The sequence below is a fragment of the Sciurus carolinensis genome, chromosome 10, assembly GCF_902686445.1.
Source record: "Sciurus carolinensis chromosome 10, mSciCar1.2, whole genome shotgun sequence".
Classification (NCBI taxonomy): Eukaryota; Metazoa; Chordata; class Mammalia; order Rodentia; family Sciuridae; genus Sciurus; species Sciurus carolinensis.
The window spans coordinates 20,405,778-20,430,336 of NC_062222.1; the positions used below are offsets into that span (position 1 = coordinate 20,405,778).

Genomic DNA, 24,559 nt, shown 5'->3' on the forward strand with positions numbered 1-24,559 from the left:
TCATATTTCCCTGCTCTACAAATAGTTAAAATGGAAATAAAAAGAATGAGGGTCCGATTCCTTAGTGACATTGACAGAAAAAAATTCTTATGTAAATGCACAGAAAATTTTCTAGATTTTGCCAACTATTTCATTGACTTTTTCAGGTTTTATTATACTGACCAAAGAGAAGACAACTCCATTTGTCAAGTATTCTCAAAAAGAAGATGTTTTTCTTCTAATATTTATACTTCAGACAGGAGAATTCATCTCATGTTCAAGTGCTTAAGAAAAAAATCTCTTGAAAATCAGGTGCTCTCAGGTTAATAAACAACTTTATTTACTAATAAATAATAGAAGTTCTTACTTTTATTAACAAAGTATTATTTAAGGAGTACACACCATGAATATTGATAATAGATTATAGGATCAGGTGATTTTCCAAGTTGCCTGAGAAAAAGACTTTAACAGGAAACAGGCAAGAAGCAACGTAGATTGGCCATGATTTACATTGATATGGCTCCATCCCTGTGGTGGGGGTCACCCCTCCAAACAAGCTTTTTAAAAAGGAATACAGAGAGTGTTTATGGTCTAGACATCACAGAGTGAGATTAAGATAGAAGATTAATGTGCACCCAACGGTACCCATCTAATGTAAGTAGGAATTTAGGATGTAGGATACAGATCCAGCAGCATCAAAACTACACCGAGAGATGTTGTGTCTTAAACATCTTAGGTGGAGGGTTACATGCTTTGGGAGGCTGTATCACATGCATTTAAAAATAGCTTTAGTAATTTCAAGAAATCATAGTTTAAAAATTCATGGGTAGATTTAAAATAAAACTGTCTCGGGAAATTTGAGACTAGAAAAGCACTAAAGTTTTAAACACATCTAAATATATCATATTATTTTAAGTATTTTGTAGACAAATCAAAGTAAATAGTATAAATAGAAATTTGACTATTTTATCTATATTTGGGAAAATAGAGGACAAATTTCTTATTGGGGGTTACCTTAAATTGGGAAAGGAAGAAGGAGGAAAGAAGAGGAGGAAGAGAAAAAAAGAACAAAAAAATTCTGCTGGAATAACTCAATGACTTTATGTGTTCAATCAAAAAAAAATTGGAGTTTGATGCAGTTTTATATCTCTTTGTGTTTAGTGAAGAAGCTCAGCTAAAGTCGTTCATACCAGTACATAAAGCAAAATTAAGAACTGAATTCTTACCTTTATCAGTCGACTGATAACGAAAGAAATTAAAAGGATTGTTCCAATGATACCGAACATTACCCCAAAAATAATGAGTATTATCACTGTGGGAGAAGAAGAGCAGAAAAAGTGTGAATCGTACTACCACGTAGCAATTGAAAAATAAATTGATAAAAATTCAGGTAAAATGAGGATGATATCACTTTGCCTGTTCAGAGATAATACATTAATACTGCATCATTTTATGTATATTTTATTTTCAAAATTGGGATCTTTCACAGTAAACTTCTGGGAAATAAAATCTTTCTGTGTGATAAAATCTTTTTTAACCAGGGCCATATAACTAGTTAATGACAGAGCCAAGACCCCAGAGCCCTGCTTCCAAGTCCTGTGCTCTTTACGGGTGTAATTATAGATGAGCCTAGGTAGAAATTCTACCCTGATGGGGGAAAACCACACTTTCATGATTTGAACATTAGGAGAGAAAATAATGTTTTACTGTATCAAAGGATATCCAAGGGTGTTCAATGGATTGTAGAATCATAAGTCTGGTAGGAAACTGGCATAAACAGTCTACAAAGAGGAAATGAAGCCCACGAAAGCTATGGATTCCAGGTCTCCTCTCCTCTAAGTTTGTGTCTCTTCCATAGCATCCTTATACACAGTCACTGATACAGTGACTAAAACTATTTTCAAATCCATGATGGGAATGAAGAAATTTAAATCAATTTAGTTAGAGGAAATCTCCCTATTCATGGTATATTTGTAGTGTAAAGTCAACTGAAGGTTAGGGATACAAGAGAAGATGGCACACTTATTTGGCTAACTGATGTCAAAATACCTATTCTTGACTAGAAAAGCAAAACAGGTTTTTAAGTAGTGTGTTCCTCCCACTGAGGCTGTGCAGCTCTCTTGTCCTCTTGGTTGCAATTTATGAGATGGCAATGAAGTTCTACCATCCTTTTTTGCCCATGTAAAATGTGGACACAGGCCAAACGTGAAGGGAGAGTTCAAAATGCAGAATGGTAAATGAGCACATAAATTTACTGACATCAGATCCACAGTAGCACCTAAGGGGAGCAGGGAGCAACACCAGGTAGAATAGAGGTGAAGGGAGCCAAGGATCACACGGACCATGACTGAGGCATGAAGGGTCTGTGCTTAGCTTTGATATGGTGCCAATTAATTAGACGATTGTTAAGCTCCTCACTTTCTTTACATTAGGGAAGAGAGAAGTTCAATTGTTTTTTATAAGGTAAGAGACTCTTCTCATGGTCAAGGAGAATTTTTTCTTAGGAGAAAATTATCAAATCATGTATTGTTATTTCCAAACTGTTTTAAAAATCAGAAGTCCTTCTGTTAATTAAATCTTGAAAGAAAATATTTCACTTGCCTTTACAACTTTCTGTGGCTAAAGTTAAGGACATAAGCTTTCCTGGTTTTTTAAAATGGACACTTCTTATTTCTTAGGTACCTAAAACCAGCAATATGTAACTTAAAATGGAATTCTTATCTTTCCATAGCAAATGCTAACATACCTGGTTCAGAGAAAAGGTGTTCAATTTGTTTTCTCCCTAAAAAGACAAAATTGCAAAATAAATCAGAAAAGTAGGATATGTCTCAAAAACCACTTTTGAATTAGATTGTTTAGTGAGTTTATTTTACTTAACCATGCTTTACAAGTTTTTGGTCGATTTTTAACATTAAGTTAATGAAAATTATTAGAAAATGTGTCAGTCTTACCCTTAGTAATTTGAGTTACCAATTTTTACTCTCTAACAAGCAGAGAAATTTGCAAGCTATTTCATAAGTTTGTAGGAAAATATTGGAAGAGCCACCTATCAACTTCCACAAGAAGCAGTGCATTTTAAATAAATGTCAAAAGAGAAAAAAGAAGACACACAGAGCAGCACTCCATGCTAGTCCAACCAAGAGGAGTCCCATGGCTGTCCATTTTCCAAATTTATGCCACAGGGGTTGTCTGAATTCAGATCCTTATTGTGTCTCATTTGAGCTTCTGCCAGTGGACCCACTGGATTCCCTGTCTGTGGAAGTTTCTAGAACTGCCTGAGGATTCCAGTCATGTTAACCTCCCCCATTCAGTCACATCTTGAATTTCTTTCTCTGTTGTCTCTGTTGCCTACCAGAACCACACAGTTTTCTTGAGTTTAATTATAAATCATACTTCACACTCTGTTGTGTCATGTGGACAAGGACTTGGTTATGCTTTGTCATTCTTTAACAGTCACATACACACAGGTTCATGGAAGTTCATCTTCTCTTTCTTTATGGCAAAGTATGTATGGGCTTTGGAGGAAAGCAAACAGGTTTCAGTAATGTGGCTGCCTCTTACCAGTGTGTGGTCTTTGACAATTTACTTAACTGATTTGTGTTTCAGTATTCACTTACTGCAAAATGAAGATTATGACTGTCTCTTAGGTTCCAGTGCAGATGAGTTAATCAATGCTTGAAAATATTCAGCACGATGCTATCCTAGCCGCTGCTTCCAGAATACATGGTGTGCAGCGCTGCATATGCATGTCCTTGAATACAGTCCAGTTTGTCACCATCATATTGACTTCACACTGAAGTCGCTTGAAAGTGAGATTGTTTAATTGGAACCAGAGCCTAATAATTAGTTCTAAGCCCTTAGATTAGTTTTCCTCCCTTGGCCTCTGTCCCCCGTAAAATTCTATGCTTCCATTTATCTCGGTATATTCCCCCAGTGGTTCTGTGTCAGCATCTGATCCCAAAGCCACTCTACTTCTCTGTTTTAAATCTGGAGTATCTCTCCTAACCCCCACCTGAAAAAGACCCTCTTCCCTTTTACTATCAACCAACTCATGTAAAGTCATCTTTTTCTCCCTAGAAGAACATCAAGAGGGAGTGGGTGGCATCTGCCCTGCCTTATCTCAGCACGCAGCTTGGCTTACAGCTATCACTTAGGAGGCACTGGTGGTATGGCAGACTCTGAGCTATGCATTTTATGTAGGTCTTACTTAATCTTTAGTGAAACACTGTGAGGCAAGCATTATTTGTGTCATTTTGGCTTTATGGGATGGGGGCCCTGCAACACTATTCACTCAGAGTCCGCAGGGGACAAGGCGAGTCAGGTCTGAGGCCCCTGGACTTGCCCACAGGTGTTCACACCACCACACTCTGAGATCCCTTTGTGTGGGATGAATGGTTACAGTCATCATTTCCAGATTTTGTGAGACAGTTTTAATTTCTTTAACCTCTGCTACTATTTCAGTGTCACCTGGGTTCCGTAGCTGGATGCTCAGTTTCCTGGAGGATCTACACACAACATGAGAATTTCTCTGCGCTAGGTGTCTGCTTGGACTGTATTTCTCTGTGTTTGTCCGTTTTCCTGCAGTTACAGGTCAGGTCCCATTAAACAGCACCGTATCACCCTGAGAACTTCAGATTCATGATGTAAAAATAAAAACAAACCTTGTTTGTCTCCTGGGAAGGAGGGTCTTGTGGTGACAGGAAACTCTTCAGAACTCATTGTAGGAGTGGACTCTTGTAAACCTTTTCCTGTATGAAAGAGAAGTTGAGGAAGGGGTTAAGAATAAGGTGGCTGAGTGGACCCTAAAATGTACTTCCAAAGACGTTTTTATTCCTCATCCCTACCAGGGGTGGCTCCAGAATTCCTACACAGCAGGGACATACAGATAAGTATGACTCATTTTCTAAACAGCTGTAAAATGGTAACACCTCCCTCATTAGGCAGGCAGAAGGCTTTTGCAGGCCTTCCTCAGAGACAGCGTCACCAGGAATGTACAAGTGTCACTGCATGCTCAGTTTCCTGGAGAATCCACAGACAACTGTCACATCTTCTTTGACACCTCTGTCTCTCTTCTCTAGGACAGTGTACCCAAATCAGCTTCCAGTAATCAGTTTGCCCCCAAAACATGGAGACAAGATTTATTGTTCCAAAACCATCCACAATGTTTTATCTTCTTATAAAATTTTTCTTCATCTTGTTCTTTGACTTGCAAAAGATCTACATTTTTTAAAAAATGCACTGCTTCTTATGGAAGTTGATAGGTGGTTCTTTCAACACTTTCTTACACATTTCCCCTTAGTTAGTAGGATGGTTTGTTAATTTCTTACCCATGAATACTTACAGGGCTGTTAAAAGCAGATACTGAAATTACTAATGGTAAGACTGACATATTATCTAATGAATTCAAATCAGGCTTTCCACCTGATTCCACTGCATGTATATAAATAATTGCCATGCAAATTAAATATCATGCAAAACAATTGCTAAATGTTTCTAAGTTATTCTTTAATATTCAGGTATTATAATAGCTTTTAAAATATTATAAAATAAATATTTTTAACCACTAACCTGGTGATAGGGATTTTGAGGTTCAGAAAATATTAAGATTACAATTATGGAAAGAAATGTTTTCCTTGAAACCAATGAAAGGGTGCACAAATTATAAAAAGAGTAACTAACAAAGAAAAATAACCCACATCTCTTAGTAAATGTTATATATGAGCTTCGGTTTACTATTGCTAGAGTGGATTATGGGCTATCCATTGTATTTTTTAAAGGTGTGCAATCTGAGGAATTATGTCTATCTATGAAAGTGTTATGAGAACAGATAGCAAAATAACTAGAAAAAGGAAATCAGGATGTGTTGAAGGTCAGAAGCAATGGGCAGGCATTAACAAGAACTTGAGATCAGCCTAAGGCCTAGCTACACAGGAATGCCACTGGAACAGGCACATAAAGCTTTCTCCCTCATCACTTCTTCTCCTCACTATTCCCTTCTGTGGTTTCTACCTTTAATCCTCCACTCCTGCTTCAGATCTTTCAGTTCAGTATAATTCATTTATATTGGGGACACACATCTACAGTCCCTGTGAACACCAAATGGGTTCTTCTGACACATAAAACTTGTTTCCAAGATCCCAGGGCTGGCTTGTTTTAAATATCCTCACAAATTAGAACAGTGCTTGGAACATAAAAGATGCCCAATGAAACATTAATAATTGTAAGTGATCAAATTATTATCAGAAAGAGAATGAAATGAGTTTCCAGATTGTGTCTGAAAATGAACAATATGAATTAAGCCAAATGTCAAAGGGTATGTTATAGAAATGAGACCAACCATTGAAAATATCTGTGTCTATAAAGGACCAACAAAACATTGTCAACATTTCAATGATGAGCACACACTTTTATAAGAAGAAAATACTCTAGTGAAAACATTGCATGAAACATACAGTTCAGAGTATTAAACATGTTAAATGCTAAACATTTACCTGAGGCCATCTAGGAGTTTTGGCTGTGACTATGAACATGCCCCTCCTGGGTTTCCTAACTGTTCCACAGGATGTTAGGCACCACCTGAATCAGATTCTGTGTGACTGCACTAGGGAGGTGCATTCAGTCTGTGGGATGGAGCCCCGCTCTTCTTCATGGACACCAAGGAGGCCCTGCCTTGTTCAGCTTGCACCTGATCCATTTGACATCTGCTTCTGTCTCTGGGGGCCAAGCCATGCTGGACATTCCAGGCATTATGTCCTTCTCATGTCCAAACCTTTGTACCTGTTCTTCCTATCACCTGAAATACTCCCCTTCCTATCTTTGCCTTGCTGTTTTTTCAAGTCTAGGTTCAGTGTGAATTCCTTTGAGAAGACTTCCCTGACTGCCCTTCGTTAGATTTACACGGATATCCCCATGAAGTCCTCAGTGCTCAGCGTGATAGGGAAAAGACCCAATAAAGTCTTAAGAATGACTCTTTCAAATCAAGGTATATGTTTCTCAGGCCTTGATGGTCATTGAAGACCTTGTGTGTTTATTTATTTGTCCATTCATTTGTAAAAGTTCTTTTTATTCTTTCAAGGATATGCTAACTCAGTCGAGGACAAGTATTTGATTTAAGTCTCCTAAGGTATTTTAGGATAATGGCAGGAGTGGAGACAAGTGGGAGACAGTGGTTGACTACTTGATGGAGGAGCCACGGAAAGACGTCAAGAAGGTGTTTGAATGTATCTTGAAAGAGGTCTAGGATGTCACCAAGCTCGCTATTCTGGACGTGCAGATACAGAGTCAGCAGCCAGCGATGTCCTGGAATTTGAGACATCATTGGAAATTGGAGGGATTGCAAGTGTCCATGGGGTTTTGTGGCATGGTGTGTGGGAAGAGAGGGACGGAGATGTGGACACACAGCAGAGGGAAAGGCTGAAGCAGGTGAAGCACCACATGTTAGGGGCCAGGCTTTGGAATGTGGACCTCATCCTTTAGTACTGGAAAGCCAAAATGGGGTTTGAACCAAATTTCCATTTGGGGAAGATCACAATCAATAGCATAGAGAATGATTCAATCTCAGATGCTTAAGCTACTTTCAAGATTCAAGGTAAGGAAATTCAAATCCTACAATGTGTTCCCCCAACAACCACCAAGTATGTGGGAAAGGAAAGCATGTCCAGAGATCTGCCTAAGAACACCCTTCATGTGGCCATGAGTAACCCAGATAAGCAGTCCCTGTGTGGACAAACTACCCCAGCACCACCCGCTGCCTCACAGTGGGTGCTTATCACTATCTGACATTGCCCTTCATGAAGTAGGCCTGTAGCCTGAGGACTGAGCGGGACAGAAAATTATAGCTATTTGTAAAAGGAATATGGTAAAGTCCCCCAAATAGAATGTAATATCTCTTAAAACTAGCACTTTTACACTTTAAGGTACAAACAAAGTCAGAGAAGGTAAAAGAAATATTTTACAATTATAAGCAAAGCATATGTAACTTTTGGGGGGAGTATCAAAATGAGAAAATGTCTCAGGAGAGAGAGAAAGCTCATGAAAATAAGTTTTGCACTTTATCAAAACAGTTTTAACCCTCTAGCAAACAGGTAGACTTCTTTCTTTACCAGCAGCTATTCTTCAGAGGAAAGAAGCATTAAGTGGAAATTTTGTTCAGAAGTAGAAGTTACAGTTCTGAAGATCAAAAACTGTGCCCCATTTTACAGAGCAGGATTCCTACTCTGACCCTGGCTGGAAAATCTGTCCTATGGTGGCCACAGTGCCTGTCTTTCCAACTCAGATGGAGGTGCCTTCCGCCCTAACTTCTAGCAAGGCTCTAAATTGTGGTCAGACCTGGGACTTTCTGATATTGAAGGCAATGCATTCTTTAGGGGAACAAAGTCCTTGAGGCTATTTCCAAAAATTGCACACACTTGAGTCAAGTCCCATCTGAGCACGTCATGTTCTGTCTGTGCCCTTACCAAAATGGATTGGGGGCCAAATTTGAGACTGAAATTTAGCACTGATGAGCCTAAAAATACCTGCTATAAATTCTCTAGATTTAGTTGCTTTGATCCAATTTCTTTGTATAGTCACCTAAGTCAACCCAGTAAGGAAATAAATAAATGCACAAATGCCTTAGAACTTTTTTGATGAAAACATTTTACTATCATTTTCTCAAGAATCTAATAACAGTAGCTGACCTATAAAATGATCTTGGTCATAGTTTTTTTCTCCCTTGTCTGAAAAAGCTAGAAAACCTCATTTCAAAGCATTTCAAAGGACTTACACCCCCTGCTGGCTTAGTGGTAACAGGAAGATGAAGAGACATGTTAATGAAAATTGGTACTTTATAAAACATTGTCAGCTTGAAAGAACAGTAGCTCCAATCACATAAATAAGCTTTTCTTTCTGCTTAAAATTTTTTAGTAATTAAAGTTTAAAGAACTTGCTGGGTATTCCAAGATAAGATTCACTTGAAAGAAGTTTAATAACTGTCTTAAATTAAGTAAACCAGAATCTTATTTGGAAAAACAAAACAACACAACAACAACAAACCACTGTTTACCTGAAAGGAAAAACAAAAGAAATATCTATGTATTCAACCTCAGATGCATAAGCTACTTTCAAGATTCAAGGTAAGGAAACTCAAATCCTATAATGCATTCCCCAACAACTACCAAGTATGTTGGAATACTACACTTGATAGCAACAATGCACATATCCACCGGCTTGTCCTACTTTCCTGAGGTTCTGATATACTGAAAGATGTCTGTGGACATATTCAGCTGTACATAGTTGCAAGACATTTATGAATATGTAGATTTTCGAACAGGGCTTTTTACCAACTCATCTTTAGTTCAGTAAACTGGATAGAAAGCATTCAAGTAATTTGTAACTATTAAACACAAATGTAGTTTGCCTACACCTCTTAAATATTGGATTACCAGAAGAGTTTCTCTCCTCCTTTGTGTATTTCTTTGTGCTCAGAGCTCCTAGTTTTCTGTAGCTCAATCAGCATTCAGAAACTCGTTTCCATTGTTCCCAGTTTAAAGGTTGGCTTAAATATTATCCTGTTGAATTTGGAATGAAAGTTTAAGCTAGAAGGCTGTTCATAGATCACCTACTTTAACTCCTTAATTCTACAAATAAGACATTTGGTATCATTAAAAAAAACAAAACAAAAAAACTTATTAGCTCAAATCAGTCGGGTAACCTAGCAGGTAAGGACAGAACTGAGGCTCAATCCTGCTGATTCCCAATGTTATTCCCACCTTCCAGATTTCTTAGATGTTTTAGTATATTTGTCAGTGAACACTGAAGGATGGGTAGAGTTTTAGATGGAGATGTGGAGAGGAGGAATTAAGATAAAGAAAGAGTCCAGGCTAAAGTAGGAGATGGGAGAATAAAATGTACATTCATTCATATGGAGGCAACTTTAAGGCCAAGGTTTGCAAACCTCTGAGCTTGATAAGAATTTAAGGCTCAAGAAGCATATTAGTGAAAAAGTAATTAAAAAGGCAGATTTGACAGGTTAGCATGATCTCAATCACCTCGTTTAAAATTGCTTTCCCAGTCCCCAAATGCAATGAATTTGCCATGATACTTTGTACAAAGTACTACATATCTGTGACCTGAACTGAATCATAAAATGTTGAGTTCAGGAAGGATGGAATGAATCGGTATACCTCCCAGAAAATGAAATATTCCAAATATATATAGTTATATCATCTCACAACTTTCCTCTGCATAACATCAGAAGTGCGTCTGAATATCTCATCTCTACTGTTGCTTATCTTCACTTCTCTGAAATTACAGTTGCTCACAAAAATCGCAACCCTGTGAAGTCTGTGTGGTAAGGGAGGGAACGTTAGCTGGCTCCTGCCACCATTTCCATGGTACCAAGGAAGGGGCGTGACTTGTGGACACAGAATACATGAGGGATACAATTGGGAACAGAGGTCCAGCTCTGAGACCTTGAACTATGCTCTATCCACTGGATCACACATTCTTCCCACCCTATTCACATTTATAATGTGAAATATATTTACAAAGAATAAATGTCAATGTGATATTGGGCAAATGCGGTAGTTTCCTCCATGGCAATAATTCCAGTGAATGGGCTTCTGTCATGATATGATAAAGTCAGGTCATACAACTGCCAGCTTGATTTTTAGTTCCCTCCCGAGTTGCACCTGATAAAAGTCTTATCTTTCAAGAGCAAACATTTACAAGGATACACCCTGCATAGAAAATGCCATACATAGTTTCCAAGTTAGATAACTAAATGTTCTAAGTGTTCGTTTCTTGACATTAAGATGACTATGAAAAAGGACCAAAAATTTTATTTGTAGAAATTTTGGACGGCTCATTTATGATAAAACTGGGACAAAAACTCATATCCACTGATTTCCAACTCTCTGCTTTTTCTGCCAGATCTCATTGTCTTCTATAGAATGAACATGTAAATGGGAATCTCGCCTGTGTCAAGAGATGCTTGAAGATCATTGTCGTGGAGCAGTATTTTAAGGGCAGTATCTTCAGTTTTGTTCTTGAGCCAAAAAATTGACAAGCTCAGTCAGGTTCAAATTGTAAAATACAGTCAGATGCCCATATTGTTGTAATTCATGTTTCTTTTTAGGAAAGATTTTATTAAGCTGAAGCAGCCAATTGCCTTTTAGAAAAATTGGACTCTTTAAAGAATAAAGTGCACGTGTTAGCATTCAAGCCCTGTGTTTTGGATTGCCCTCCGTACCTTTTGTGTGGACTCTCCAGTCAATGGCTCTTAAGGAAGAGCACAGCCTATTAATTGGTGCAATTGGTGGGTCAGCTGCCAAATGCAATGAGCCAGTTTCTGCTCACCTATGAATTGGCATGTGTTGGTAGTTCCCACTCAGTCAGCTGATCTGTGATCAGCTGCCTACCCTGAATTGGGGCAGAACAACTTTTTATCCAAACTGCCTGGAAGTTGTTGTGGCCTTGGAAGATGGCAGCTCCCCTCAGGAGCTTTACAGTTTGACTGTTCTTCCCAACTTCTGGTCATCCTCACTGTCCTAAAATGTTGGGAGAAATCCTGGTTCTTGGCTGGCAGCAGTGAATGTCTCAAGTGTGTAAACCTGCAGGGAGGAGCATTCCGCTTCTCCTACCTAGGAAAGTAAACAACTGCCCCAAGTTGACCTAGTGTTACCAAGGGAACCCATATAGGAGCCTGGTGGTCTCATCCCCCGTGGCACATTGTGATTGGGCAAGAAACCTATAAAATGTATACCTGTTCCCGCAATAAACGAGTTTGCAGGCTGCTCGCCACAAGCCTGCTTCCACCCAACTCCCGGAGTCGGGGGGGTCCTGACTCCGTGACCCTTACCTGCGCCTGAGCTAGCCTGGCACCCCTACACTAAACCATACCTGAGGCAGCAGGGATGGAGAAAAAAGTCAGTCTGTAGTCCCAGCCACTGGACATCCTTCAGTACAGACAGAGAGAAAGCGAGGGAGATTCTGTCCACTGTCCCAGGGAGAAAGGAGAAGGGAGTTCTAGTCCTGCTGTCATCCCCAAATGACCAGAGGATCTGAGCAAGTTGCTGTGTTTACCTGGGCTTCCGTTTTCTCACCTCTAATGTGAGAATAATGGAACAGATTTTCTAAAGCACTTCGCCATTTCAAATCATGAAAATCTGTATGCCTACAAAGATTTTATAGTTAACACTAATTGTGCAAGCCAGATGCCCTCTCTTGCCTCCTTCAAAGCAATCTGTGGAGGGCCTATTTTTTCATGATATTAATTATTATTTGTAGAGAAGAAAAACAAAGACCAGAAGCATCACTTAATTTGCTCAAGGTCACGCAACTGCTAAGGGATAGAATACAGATCTGTTTAACAATAGAAATATCTGCCAATGTCTACCATGATTCATGCAGAATAAAAAGAATGAGGGCAGCAACTAGGTTTTCCTACAAGTAGCTTAAATTGTCCCCAAATGATAATGCAACTAACTCTCAAGCAAGACTTCACTTATAGAAAGTCAGGGATAACCAGAAAGATGCAAATAAAATGATTCACTTTCCTCATAGCCAGAGTCGGGAAGGCCATGCCTCCAACATGGAGTTACAGGGTGACCTGAAGCAGCAAAGTCACATCTCAAAAGGGCAGATGTTTCTCGTTAGCAATAATTTGTTAAGTGGAATCTCCCTTTTTCCAGCCAACCATATTCCACTCTGGTTCCTCCCGCCTATCAAAGAATCCTCAGAACAAAAGGGGATTTCACATATTCAAGAAGTGCCAGCTTTATTTTAAGATATTGGCATTTCTGTAGTTGAATTCTGCATACATTTTGAATTGAAGGAAAGTTGGACTGGATGAAAAGAATTCTAATTAGAAATGAAAGCTTTGTCCCAAAGTCTTCCACCACTGACAGATACTTCCTGACACTGGATGAACAATGACACACAGTAACATGGAAACCAGAGCAGAACTTCTTACTCTTGCCTCCATATTGGAATCAACTATGCTGTCCAGGCATTGGGTTCTAATGAGCTGCCAGCCAGGAGAGCAGCTGTTCCAACCCAGATTAACATACATAAACTTGATTTTCCTGGGTTTCAAGGTCCACTTTGCTGGACCCTGCATTTATACAATTAGAATCTCTGGATATAGTAACCAATCCCCAGTACTTTTTGGATCCCCTGAAAGGTTCCAACATGCAGTCAAGATACTACATTCCTGCACTAATGGGCCATGAGATAAGTTCACTGGGTTGTCACTAAAAAAATTAATTTGCACAAAACAGATGAGATCAAAGTATGTTACACACTGTAAGGACAGGTATCATTTTGGAGGACTTTGTTTTGAGTGTGCACATGTGCATGGATGTGTATGTAATGACTTGTAGTGTTCATTCACTGTATCTCCACACCTGATTATGTGTTGAAATTGATATTCCTGACTGTAGTCTATCTGAATATTTGGCTAACTGAGAGAATCAATAATAGTTCATGACACACCTGAAATCCATCCAAGGATCCCACAAGCCATTGACCAAATAGCTCATGTACAATTTTATCTAGTCTATTCAGAAGTCTTGAGAGTAGGTAACATGTCTGTGTGTGCTGTGCCAGTTAATGTCTGGGATTTCTTAGATGCTTTTAAAAACATAAAGTTAGACAATGGGATAATGGACAAGATGATGTTATTATCTTTCAAAACACATAGGATAAAAAGAAATAAAATAGAGTGTATATATGAAAATATCAGAAACAAGGAACCATATGCTAAAGTGTGGAATAATGATAACATAAATAAGATACTAAATGTCATTCATAAATTGATATATTTCAATTTAAAAGATATATTTAAAAGACATAGACCTTTAGATTGAGATTAAAGAGGTTAAAAAAAAAAAAAAAACAACCTCAGTAGATACATGCTAGGTCATGAAGAACACAAAAGAAGGCTAAATGTGTTTTTAAAAAATGAGCAAAGGCATATTATATAAATAAAAATATAGAACTAACAACAAATCACAATGTTAATATTAAAGTAGGATGAAAGGCAAAGACACTAGAAAGAATGAAGAGGATAAATTTATATTGTTAAGGGATACACTGCACAATGATTCTTAAGTAAATGTGACCCTACTGGCCCCTAACAAAAAAGAAAGTAAAAAGAGAAATTGGGCTGGGTGTAGTGGCATGCTTCTGTAATCCCAGCGGCTTGGGAGGCTGAGGCAGGACGATCGCAAGTTCAGAGCCAGCCTCAGCAACTCAGCAAGGCCCTAAGCAACTCAGCAAGGCCCTAAGCAACTCAGCAAGGCCCTAAGCTATTTAGCAAAGCCCAGTCTCAAAATAGAACAGAAGAAGAGATCTGGGATGTGGCCGGATGGTTGAGTGGGTTCAATCCCTGGTTAAAAAAAAAAAAAGAATGAAAGAAAAAGAAATTGGCAGAAATATAATTGCGATGAGAAATTTTAACAGATTTCTCCAACTGTGACAGATACAAAATCAAAAAACACTGAAAGGATCAAAAATGTATTTGCCTTGTCATCACAAGCTACTGATTTATACTTCTCTCTTAATAAGTGAGGACAGGCTTTATCATGCCTTCCACATTTCACATATACCCACTTCATCTTTTTTTTTTTTTTCTTTTTAATGCTGGGGATTGAACGCAGCCCCCACACATGCATTTTGAAGGGACACTGCAGCATGACCTGACAAAACATTTTTGAGATCTGTACCCGACAGAATAGTTCAGAAAGATGGCAAGAGGTGAATTTCTGAGGTATTTCTTCCAACAAGATGCAGTTTCAATGCCATGATCTACACATGGATCCATGATCCAGGAATCTCAAATAGTTGCGCTTTTCATGTTTTGCACTTTATGTTTATTGTCTTTTGACTTTCAAATAAGCCCCTAGATTTCAAAAGAAATTAGCCCATGTAAAACAGGAACAAATCCCCCTAACATAGCAATTATATTTAATTCATTAGCTACACCTCAAGGGGAAGACAGGCCATCGATTTTCACAAAAGGTTTCACCTTAGAGAAAATAAGCAGAACACTGAGCGATAATGTTGCAAGACTAAGAAGAGCCAACCTTCACCATCACTGTGTTTGAAAAATAAAGACATTATAATGTATCCACTGAGCAGACTATAGCATAAAACCGCTGGTTTTTTAAACTACTCCAACTAAGACTAGCTGAGATTGAATGAGTTAAAACTGTACATAAGTTTTCATCGAACTGGAAAAGCAAATCCTAAAATTCATAAAGAACTTTTAGAAACCCAAATGGCCAAAAACAATCTTGAAGAACAAAGTTCAGTCTCATAGTTTCTAACTTCAAAATGTACAATGAAAAGACAGTAAACAAAAGTGTGTTGTCACCCTAAGGATGGATGTATAGTTCAATGGGATAAGATTGAGTTTCTAAAAGAAATCAATGCTCAATTGATTTCTGAGAAAGGATCCAAGACTATTAAAGAGGCAAAAGAATAAAATTTTCAGTAAGTGGTTCTGGGACAACTGGGATTTCCATGTGCAAAAGGATGAAGTTGGACTTTATCAAAAGTAAAAACTTTCATGCATCAAAGGATGCTATCAAAAATAACAAGACAACCCACAGAATGGAAGAAAATCTTCGCAAATTATATGTCTAACAATAGATAATATCCAGAACACAGAAAGAATGCTCATGACTCAACAACAAAAACACTTTAAAAATAAAAATGGGCTAAGGATTTAAACAAACATTTGTCCAAAGAATATATACAAAATACAAAACCACATGAAAAGCTCAACAGCCATTAGTAGTAGAGAAATACAAATCAAAACCACAATGAAATTCCATGTTAGAATCTCTATTGGATGACTACAGAGAGTCTCAACTCATGATGGTTGGGCTTATGATTTTAAGCAAATGATGATGTGAGAGTACACCCATAGAACCATGCTGTTTTTCACTTTCAGTACAGTATTCAATAAATTACTCAATGCTTTATAATATAAAATAGGCTTTATGTTAGATGGTTTTGCCCACTTGGGGGCTAATGTGTGTGTTGAGGTAGGATAAGCTGAGCTATGAGGTTCAGTAGGTTAGTTGTATTAATGCATTTTTTACTTGTAATATTTTCATAACAGCTTTCCCCTTTGTAAGTTGAAAACATCATAAATCAAAGTGGCTTTCCCATTGTAAGTAGAACAGCAGTTGTAATTTTAAAAAAATGAAAAATGACAAGGGTCAACAAACACATGGAGAAATTGGAGCCCTCATGCACTATTGGTGGGAATGCAAAATGGTAGACTCCTGTGGAAAACAAGTTGGTGGTTCCTCAACAAGCTGAACACAATACTGTGGTCCAACAATTCTACCTCCGAGTAAATATCCATGAGTACTGAAAATGTGTGCTCCAACAAAATTAGTACAGGAATATTCCGAGCAGCACAATTCATAATAGCCAAAAAGGTAGAAACAACCCAAATTTTTATCCAATGATGAATGAATAAACATTTTTGGTTTATCCATAAAATGGAACAATACTTAGCCATGAAAACAACTGAATACAGTATACTACGATGTGGATAGATGATACTGAAACACATTATCCTAAGTGAAAGAAGCCATGTGCAAAAGGCTACCGATCGCATGGTTCTATTACATCAAATAGACAAAATAGGTAGATCTATAGAGGTAGAAAGAACAGTAGGTAACCCAGGGGCTGGTGTGAATAGGAATGGTGAGTGACTGGCAATGGGTTTGGATTTCCTTTTAGAGTAATGAAGATGTTCTGAAACAAGATAGTGGTGACAAAGGTGTAATGGGAATTATTAAATGCTACCAAATCAGATGCTGAAAAGTGGTCACAAGGGTGGACACTGTGTCCTATGTTTTTCACTCTAAGTGAAAAACGTAAATGTATGTTAGTCACTGGCACAGAGTGAGTGCTTTATCCTGTTGACTCTTGTCATTCAGAACCTAACTACCTACAGAACCTAACATTGTATACAAATCTAGGGATAAACTGCTCTGCTCTGCTTGTGCACCCCCAAATCCATCTGTTGAAATTCAATGGCTACTGTGATAGTGTTAAGAGCAGGGCCTTTAAGAGAGATTAAGTCGCGAGGGCTTTGGGTTATGGCCTTGAGGAACTGGGTTTGTTTCCTTCCACCATGTGAGGACACAGCACTGCTCCCCTCTGGAGAAGCAGCATCTTGAAGCAGAGAACGACCCTCCCTAGACACCAATCCCACCACACCTTGATCTTAAACTTCTCAGCTTCCAGAAACATGAGTAATAAATTTCTATTGCTTATACATTACCCAGGCTCAGGTATTTTGTTATAGCAACACAAACAGACTAAACCATGAGCATATCAAAGTGTATCAAATATGAATTTATAGAACTTTGTCAAACTATAAAGACTTCACCTTCTTTTCCAGGGTTTCCATGTAATACTTTGGGTTACAAAGAAATTCTTAATAAATATCCCAAAGTAAAAATTTCATAGACAGTAGAATCTAATCCAATACAATAAATAAAATGAGAAATTCATGTGAAAAAAAAAAACATTAAGAAAAAAAGATAGTTGAGAAAAAAAGTTTAAACCCTGCAATACCTTAGAAAACTAATATTGATTACAGCACAATATTCTATAGTGGTCAACTAATTTAAACCAGGATAGGAGAGATAGTTCAATATTAAAATATCCATTGATGAAACTCATCACTTCAACATATTAAAGAATGCGAATATAATGATATCAGTAAAGGTTAAGATAAACACAAGGCTGAGAGATATTCTTGAAGAAAATAAGGCAAAAGCTTGGAAAAAGCCTTTAATACACTGGGAATAAAAGATACTCTTCTCTCTCTCTCTCTCTTACGGTAGTGATCAGGAACTTTATTATTAACATGTCATCGGGCCATAGGATTAAACATTCAAAGTTTCAACTATGGTACAGTATAGGTAAGAATATGGGTATTTTATAGAATTCAGTATCTTTCCTGATTAAATTTCTTGGTTTAGGACTACATACAGATTATCTACTGAGAGCAGGATGAATTGGATCCCCAGCACCACACACACACACACACACACAAAGGAAGAGACATAACTAATGGTCAGATATTCATATTCTAGACAGGGCAAAGATGAATACCATCCTTATGATATCTATATAGCAGTTTTAGAAGTTTTAACAAGTGTGATACAAGAAGTGACTATAAATATTTAAAGTGAAGAAACACATTATCATTTTTATGAAGAACTTGATTATCTAATTGGGAAACCGAAAAGAAGTAGCTATTACAACAAATAAAGATTAGTGATGAACATACACGGAGCAATAGATTCATCTTCCGTCATCAATAACCAGTTTGAAAAGATAATGAAGATGTGTTTTGATTAGGACAATAAAAATGTATAAAATTAATCTTAAGAAAATATATAAAATTTATCTGAAGGAAAGGTCAAACTCTTCAAAGGACATCAAGGAAGACACAACTCTGGGAAGACATGCTCCTGATTTGAAGGTTTATGACAATGATTTTTATTATGATAATTAATTCCTTGAAGTCTTTTCTATCCTGATAACACTGGACCAACCATGTGTCTAAGGAACAACTTTCCCAAATGATTCTGAAACTGGAGAAATAGAGAACCTAGTTTCTGGTGAGAGCCAGGTGGCCTGTTCCAGACAGACACCCCTTTCACCATAAGAGTTGGGCAGACTTACAATCTAGGGAGGGTCAAAGAGGTTCCCAGGACAACAAGCCCTCCACGTGGAAAGGAGAAGCAGGGAGAGGGGAGTCGGGCATTCACCACCAGCTTTCCTCTGGAGACGTTTACAGATGGGCTATCCCTGGTAGGAGGAATGGCCAGAAGCAGGAATGAGCCCTTTAAAAGACAGAACGCTGATTGTGACTGAGCTCAGTTGCTTTGGGTGGGTTGAGCTCACTTTCCTTCTCCAGGACCTGAGCTTTGCCCTTACTAGTCTTACCTGACTCTAATCCTGACTCTGATGGATCCTATTTGTGTTTAAGTTTTTAATATTTTATCCACCGTGGATTTAAAAAAAAAAAAAAAAAACTTAGTTTGGGGTCCTAAACTATTGCATTAAAACAGCATTTTCATCTTCCTTATTAAGCTTTGGGTGCCCCCTTGAATTTGGGGCCCTGGGTGAGTGCAACATGTCTCCTCCTGGTCCCAATTCTGACTTCTGCACTCTGAATGAGTGCATCCAAGTGAACGCATGTTAAAAAGTGACAGAGACATGGTTCACTTTCATTGATAATCAAGGAAATAGAAATGGACATGCAAGGACACACATCTTTCACGCGTATTTGCAAAGAAGGAAAGATTCCTAACGCAGTCTGTGGAGACTGCAGAGGTGGATACGCTCATGATTCACTGACGGGTGCCTAAGAGGGGATAACTTTTTAAGAAGTAAATTTGGTACTATATGAATCAAAACCTGTAAAGTGTGCAGACTCTGATGGAGAAAAAGGAGTCGAACAATGTGCCCATCATCGTGTCATTTAAAAGACAGTGAAGCAGAAACGAATATTCAAAAGCAAAGTCAGTCGCGTTTTGTGCACCTGAGGTAACACCGCTAAAGGGCTAAGAGGTATATTAAAGATCTTCCCTGTCCACGTGCCTGCCATGACCTTCACACACCCTTGAAGGAACGTCTAAAGGGGGCTGACTTCTCCAGAGGTTTGGTTCACTCACAAGAATTCAGTCATTCACTTATCAAAGGCCATTGCTCTTCCCTCCAGGGATCTGGCTAGTCCTTGTGGGGAAGAAGTGCCCTTGAGGGGATCCTAGGTCATGCAAGTTGTTAGAACAGAGCTTTTTTGTTCTAATTTGTATTTAGGGAAACCCACTGGGAATAAGACTATGGAGTCTCACTGAGGAGAGGCCGCAGTGTCCAGGACTTCCCTAAAAAGCTGCCCTGGGAACCCCCAGCTACATGGTGTGAGTGTTTCCCCGCAGCTGGTGATGTATTTTCTTCTCTCTCTCTCTCTCTCTCTCTCTCTCTCTCTCTCTCTCTCTCGCCTATCACTTTTGCTTTTTGCTCTTGCTTCTGTATTATTACTAAGATAAATGCTATCTTGTATAAAGAGAGTGTCTTTATTGCCTGTCCAACACAACCTGCCAAATTCAGCTGCACACATAGATAATACTTTAATGTTACAAGGATGCAGCCACTAAAATGTTCCATACCTGTATTTTTTAATATTGAAAAAAGGCTGAGTGAAGAAAAGGCAGGTTTCGGAGTACTACCAAGAGTAGTCTTAACTATACCTTTATAAACATACATAGGAAAAAATATCTGAGAAAGTCTTACCATAATGTCAACAATGCTTATTTCTAGCTGGTATACCAAATAATTATTATTCCCTTTCAGTGAAAGATGTTGGTTAAGCAGGAGGTTCTGCAGTCTAACTGTCTAGGTTTGTGTTCCACTTCACTGCTCACTGCTCTGTGACCTTACACAAGTTTTTAAAACTTCATGAACTTCTGTTTTTATTTTTTTTAATCTGTGTAATGGGGATAACATCTACTCTACAGAATTATTGTCAGGATACAATGAAATAATTCACATAAAGAAGGCTCAGCATGTTGCCTGGTATCTGTAAATTCTCATTTTTCCAAGACAGAGATGTGAAATCTTAAAATATATGTCATAACCCTACTAAAACAGAAACAATACAAATCAAATTTCTTCACGTCAGGTGTTTGTGATATCAAGAACTCATTTTGTCTACCACTGGCTGCATTTTATTTTTTAATCATTGGATACATAGTGCCTAGGTTCTAGGTGGTTCACAGGTAACATGGAACATCTTCAATTTCTATCTTCATGGAAACTGTTAAGGAACCTTGACCAGTTGAGGTCACAGGAGGCTGATAGTTCAAAGGCCTTGTGTTCTACACAGGTATCATTTTCCAGTTGGACTGGAAGAAACTGAAAAACATCTTTAACTTGATTTTCCCACATGCTTACTACCAGGGATCCAAGCTCTTCTTCCTGGGTTAATGAGTCTTTCTTATTTTATCTGGTTAATTGCTTGGATGTAATGATAGACTCCCTGGGAAGGGAGTACACACCTTGGAGGGAAACTCAGTCATTCTCTCTGGAGTCTCAAAACAAATTGGTGAATTTGACTCTGATCTAAAACATCAAAGGAGACATAGCTGCAGCGATCTCGAGATGGCCCTTTGCACTGGTAGAGGCGGGGGCACGGTGTCGGGAGGCTGAGGGAAGGGTGGACCATGTTTTATGCCTTGTCAGCTTAGAATCCCACGGGGGTTGTTCACTGCTCTGAGTCAGGCAATTATATGTCCTAAAGTTCTATTCACGACCTTTTTCTGATAGTTTTAGTAACTGGAGGTAAGGCTTGGTAATGAATAATAGAAACAAGCCCTATAAAATCTAAAAATGGGGAAACCTTCAGCAATGGGTTTTCTGTGTTCCCTGTCAGCTCCTTCTCTTTGCTGTACCAGTTCCCCTGAATCAGTTCCATCCTGCAACCTAACCAAGTTTATTTGAGTAATAATAACCATAATGAAAGAATATTGTGTTTGTTTTCTTCCATTAGTGCTTATCAACTGCTCTGGATGATACAGACCTCTTAGCAAGCAGAGATTATATTTATTTAGTTTACTTTTAAAATATTTAAAACTTCCTCCTTATATTATATGATCCTCTTTGCAGAAAATTCAGAAAGCATTAAGAAGCAGAAAAAAAAAGTTGCCTGCAATACCATCACCTAGAGATCACTTTGGAGGATTTCTTTCCATATTTAGTTTTAGTTCATTTATCAGAAAACCACACAAAGTACTTAGTAAAGATCTGAATATGATAACATTGGCTGAAATTTTATGAAAAAATATAGGCCCTACCTGGGCTTAGTGGTGCGGAAGAACCTTGAAAACTTTCTGTTGTATTTGTAGGGTTGGCACTTGATGTAAAAATATAACCTGTAAAGATGAGGTGGAGAAATTACTTAAAATGCACTTCCCTCAAGCTGCAGAATACCATCCAACTATTCACTTAACAGAGGATTAATATCCACAATGCATAAGAATTCAACAGTCTTAAGAACAACAAAAAACCAAGTGTCCAATTAAAAATGTGCAAATGATCCAAATAAATGCTTTTCAAAAGAAGAAGTACAAATGGCCAACAAATAAATGAAAGAATGCTCACTATCATTAACCATCAGGGAAATGCAAATTCAAACCCAGGATAACATCTCACCCCAATTAGAATAGCTACTTAAAAAACATAAATGCTGGAGATGTGGAGAAAGAGGAACCCTTATATACTGTTGGGAATGTAAATCAGTACAACCACTATAAAGAACAGTGTAGGTTCCTCAAAAAGCTAAAACTAGATCTACCATATGATCCAACAATTCCATTTCTGGGTATACATCCAAAGGAAACGAAGTCAGTATACCAAAGAGATACCTCAACATGCATGTTTATTGTAGCACTGTTCACAGTGGCTGAGATATGGAATCAGCCTGGGTGCCCATCAAGAGATGAATGGATAAAGAAAACGTGGTAGTGTATACAATGGAGTACTACTCAGCTGTGCACCCAGATTTGTTCCCTAGTCCATCATGATTAGCAAAACCAATATCTGTGTTAATAATATATTAATACTTACTAATTATGATAATTACCATAGATAATATGGGGTAGACAGGACTTTACCTTGTATGAGGCACTGGAGTAAGTGCACCGCATTAAATACTTTGATTAGTACCTCTGCTATTGCTGGGAGGGAGATACCAACATTGCCAGCATTTTCCAGAGGAGCACATTAAAGCAAAGAGGGATAGGTAATGTGCTTTAATGTTCCCCCAACTTCTGAATGTGGAAGCAGCTTTAAATACAGTTCTGTCTGTGCTCTTAATTGTTCCTCTCTTTCAACCCCTAGAATATCTTAGACAATGTTGGGTCTCTTCCCTATATATACAAAAGATCCTTAGCATTTGCTCTAAATCCATCCAGGGCAATGTCTATGTGCCTATGGGCTAAAAAGACTTCAAGTAACTGTCTGCCTCTTATACATGTGGTGGGTGCTAGTATTTCCAACACAAATACACTGAATTTGAGCAGACCTTACCTACAATGTCCTCGGAGGTCAAAAATAAGGTTAATTAATAGAATTTAATAATACTTCCATGCCATTTCTTTATTTTAATGAATCGATTAGATTTCTTACCAAACTATGTAACACTGAAGTCAATAAGAATTTTGTGTTTTGTTTTCATTTTTCCTGCATCCGACTTCAGTAAACAGATTCACAGAGAGAGAAAACAATTCCCCCATGATTTCAGAGTTCAAGCTTATGGCTTGTCTATTTTTGGCAAGAGAAGTAGGAAATTATACTTACTGAAAACAGAGAACCACATATTTACCATAACTTCCATTAATAATCTTTTAATTTGCAAATTAGTCTTCATAATTCAAACCAAGTCACAACTTTATTCATACAAAGATATGTCTCATATTTGATAAAATGTTTTCAATTCTAGCTAGGGTTAGTATTGAAGAAGGTTTCTTCTACTTGAAAACCACTGAATCCGCCCCCAGTTCTGGATGCCCTTATGCCACTGCCCCCATACTCTCAGTTGAATCCCAATTAAATCCATCTACCAGACTGGAATCTGAACTACTATTCACTTAAACTTATTTAAGTAAGATAGAAATAAAATGAGGGCATTTCACATTTAATCCATGAGCTCATGTCCAAAACAACAGCATCAAGCTGAAACAAAAGTCTCTTACCTGACAATAGTAATGCAACAGTTATTTTCTCATACATCGTGGGATTACGAGCTGGCTTGCAAAGTCAGTGCAAGAAAACCACCAAGGAGGACCGAAAGCGTCAGCATCTGGCCCCACGTAGACTGTTATCTTTCCTGCCCACTGGTCGTGAGGCTGCTGTCGGTTGATAGGCTTTGGGCCGCATTTTAAATGATGCCAAGTTGTTAAGCGCCTGTTAATAAAGATACACAAATACTTGCTTAACTGTAACTATGAAAGTGGTAAGTAAAATCCTCAAGGAACTGGTTGCTATATGTTAAATTTACTTTGCATAAGTTAAGTGGGCACGGTGAGTTAGTAGCCAAGACCCACAAAGAATCAGACAAAGAATCAGACTGAAGAGACCGAAGATCAGAGCACAGGTCGGGCTACTGTGAACTTACGAGTCTTCTCATTTACATGTGGAAAGCCTCGCAGTTCTAGATGGAGTGATCTCTTCTATGTTTGAGAACTTGACCTATTCTTTGAGCACTCTGAGGTTTGCAAAAACTCTGAAACTCATGACAGAACAAATAACAATAGAAGAGACATGGGACAAGAGAAATGAATTAATACCAAGACAACAAATGCAAATGCTCAAAACCAAAAACAAACAGAAACCCCAAATCTCCTTGTAAAGCACATTAACATCACAGGTGTGGAAATCTTAAGAAGATCATTGTTAAAAGAAAAGAGAACAAAGAAATATAGATCATAGGCCGCTCCTCCATGAGGGTTGGATCCAGGAGAGATGCTCTGCTGGAGGTCCCCTGGAGGACCAGTCGGCT

The 24,559-nt window shown here is 38.2% G+C and overlaps 1 protein-coding gene across 1 annotated transcript in view; it reads right to left on the bottom strand.

The window, feature by feature from the left end:
- Gypa (glycophorin A (MNS blood group)) overlaps positions 1-24,282 on the bottom strand; it is a 28,089-nt gene extending 3,807 nt beyond the window's left edge. Inside the window, exons 1-6 of the mRNA XM_047565686.1 lie at positions 24,176-24,282; positions 23,754-23,964; positions 21,855-21,932; positions 4,641-4,727; positions 2,726-2,761; positions 1,206-1,291 (exon numbers count right to left, since the gene is read on the bottom strand). Of these exons, the coding sequence (XP_047421642.1) occupies positions 1,206-1,291; positions 2,726-2,761; positions 4,641-4,727; positions 21,855-21,932; positions 23,754-23,790 (324 nt within the window). The 5' untranslated portion in view covers positions 23,791-23,964; positions 24,176-24,282. The remainder of the gene's footprint in view (positions 1-1,205; positions 1,292-2,725; positions 2,762-4,640; positions 4,728-21,854; positions 21,933-23,753; positions 23,965-24,175) is intronic.
- Positions 24,283-24,559: the final 277 nt, after the last annotated feature.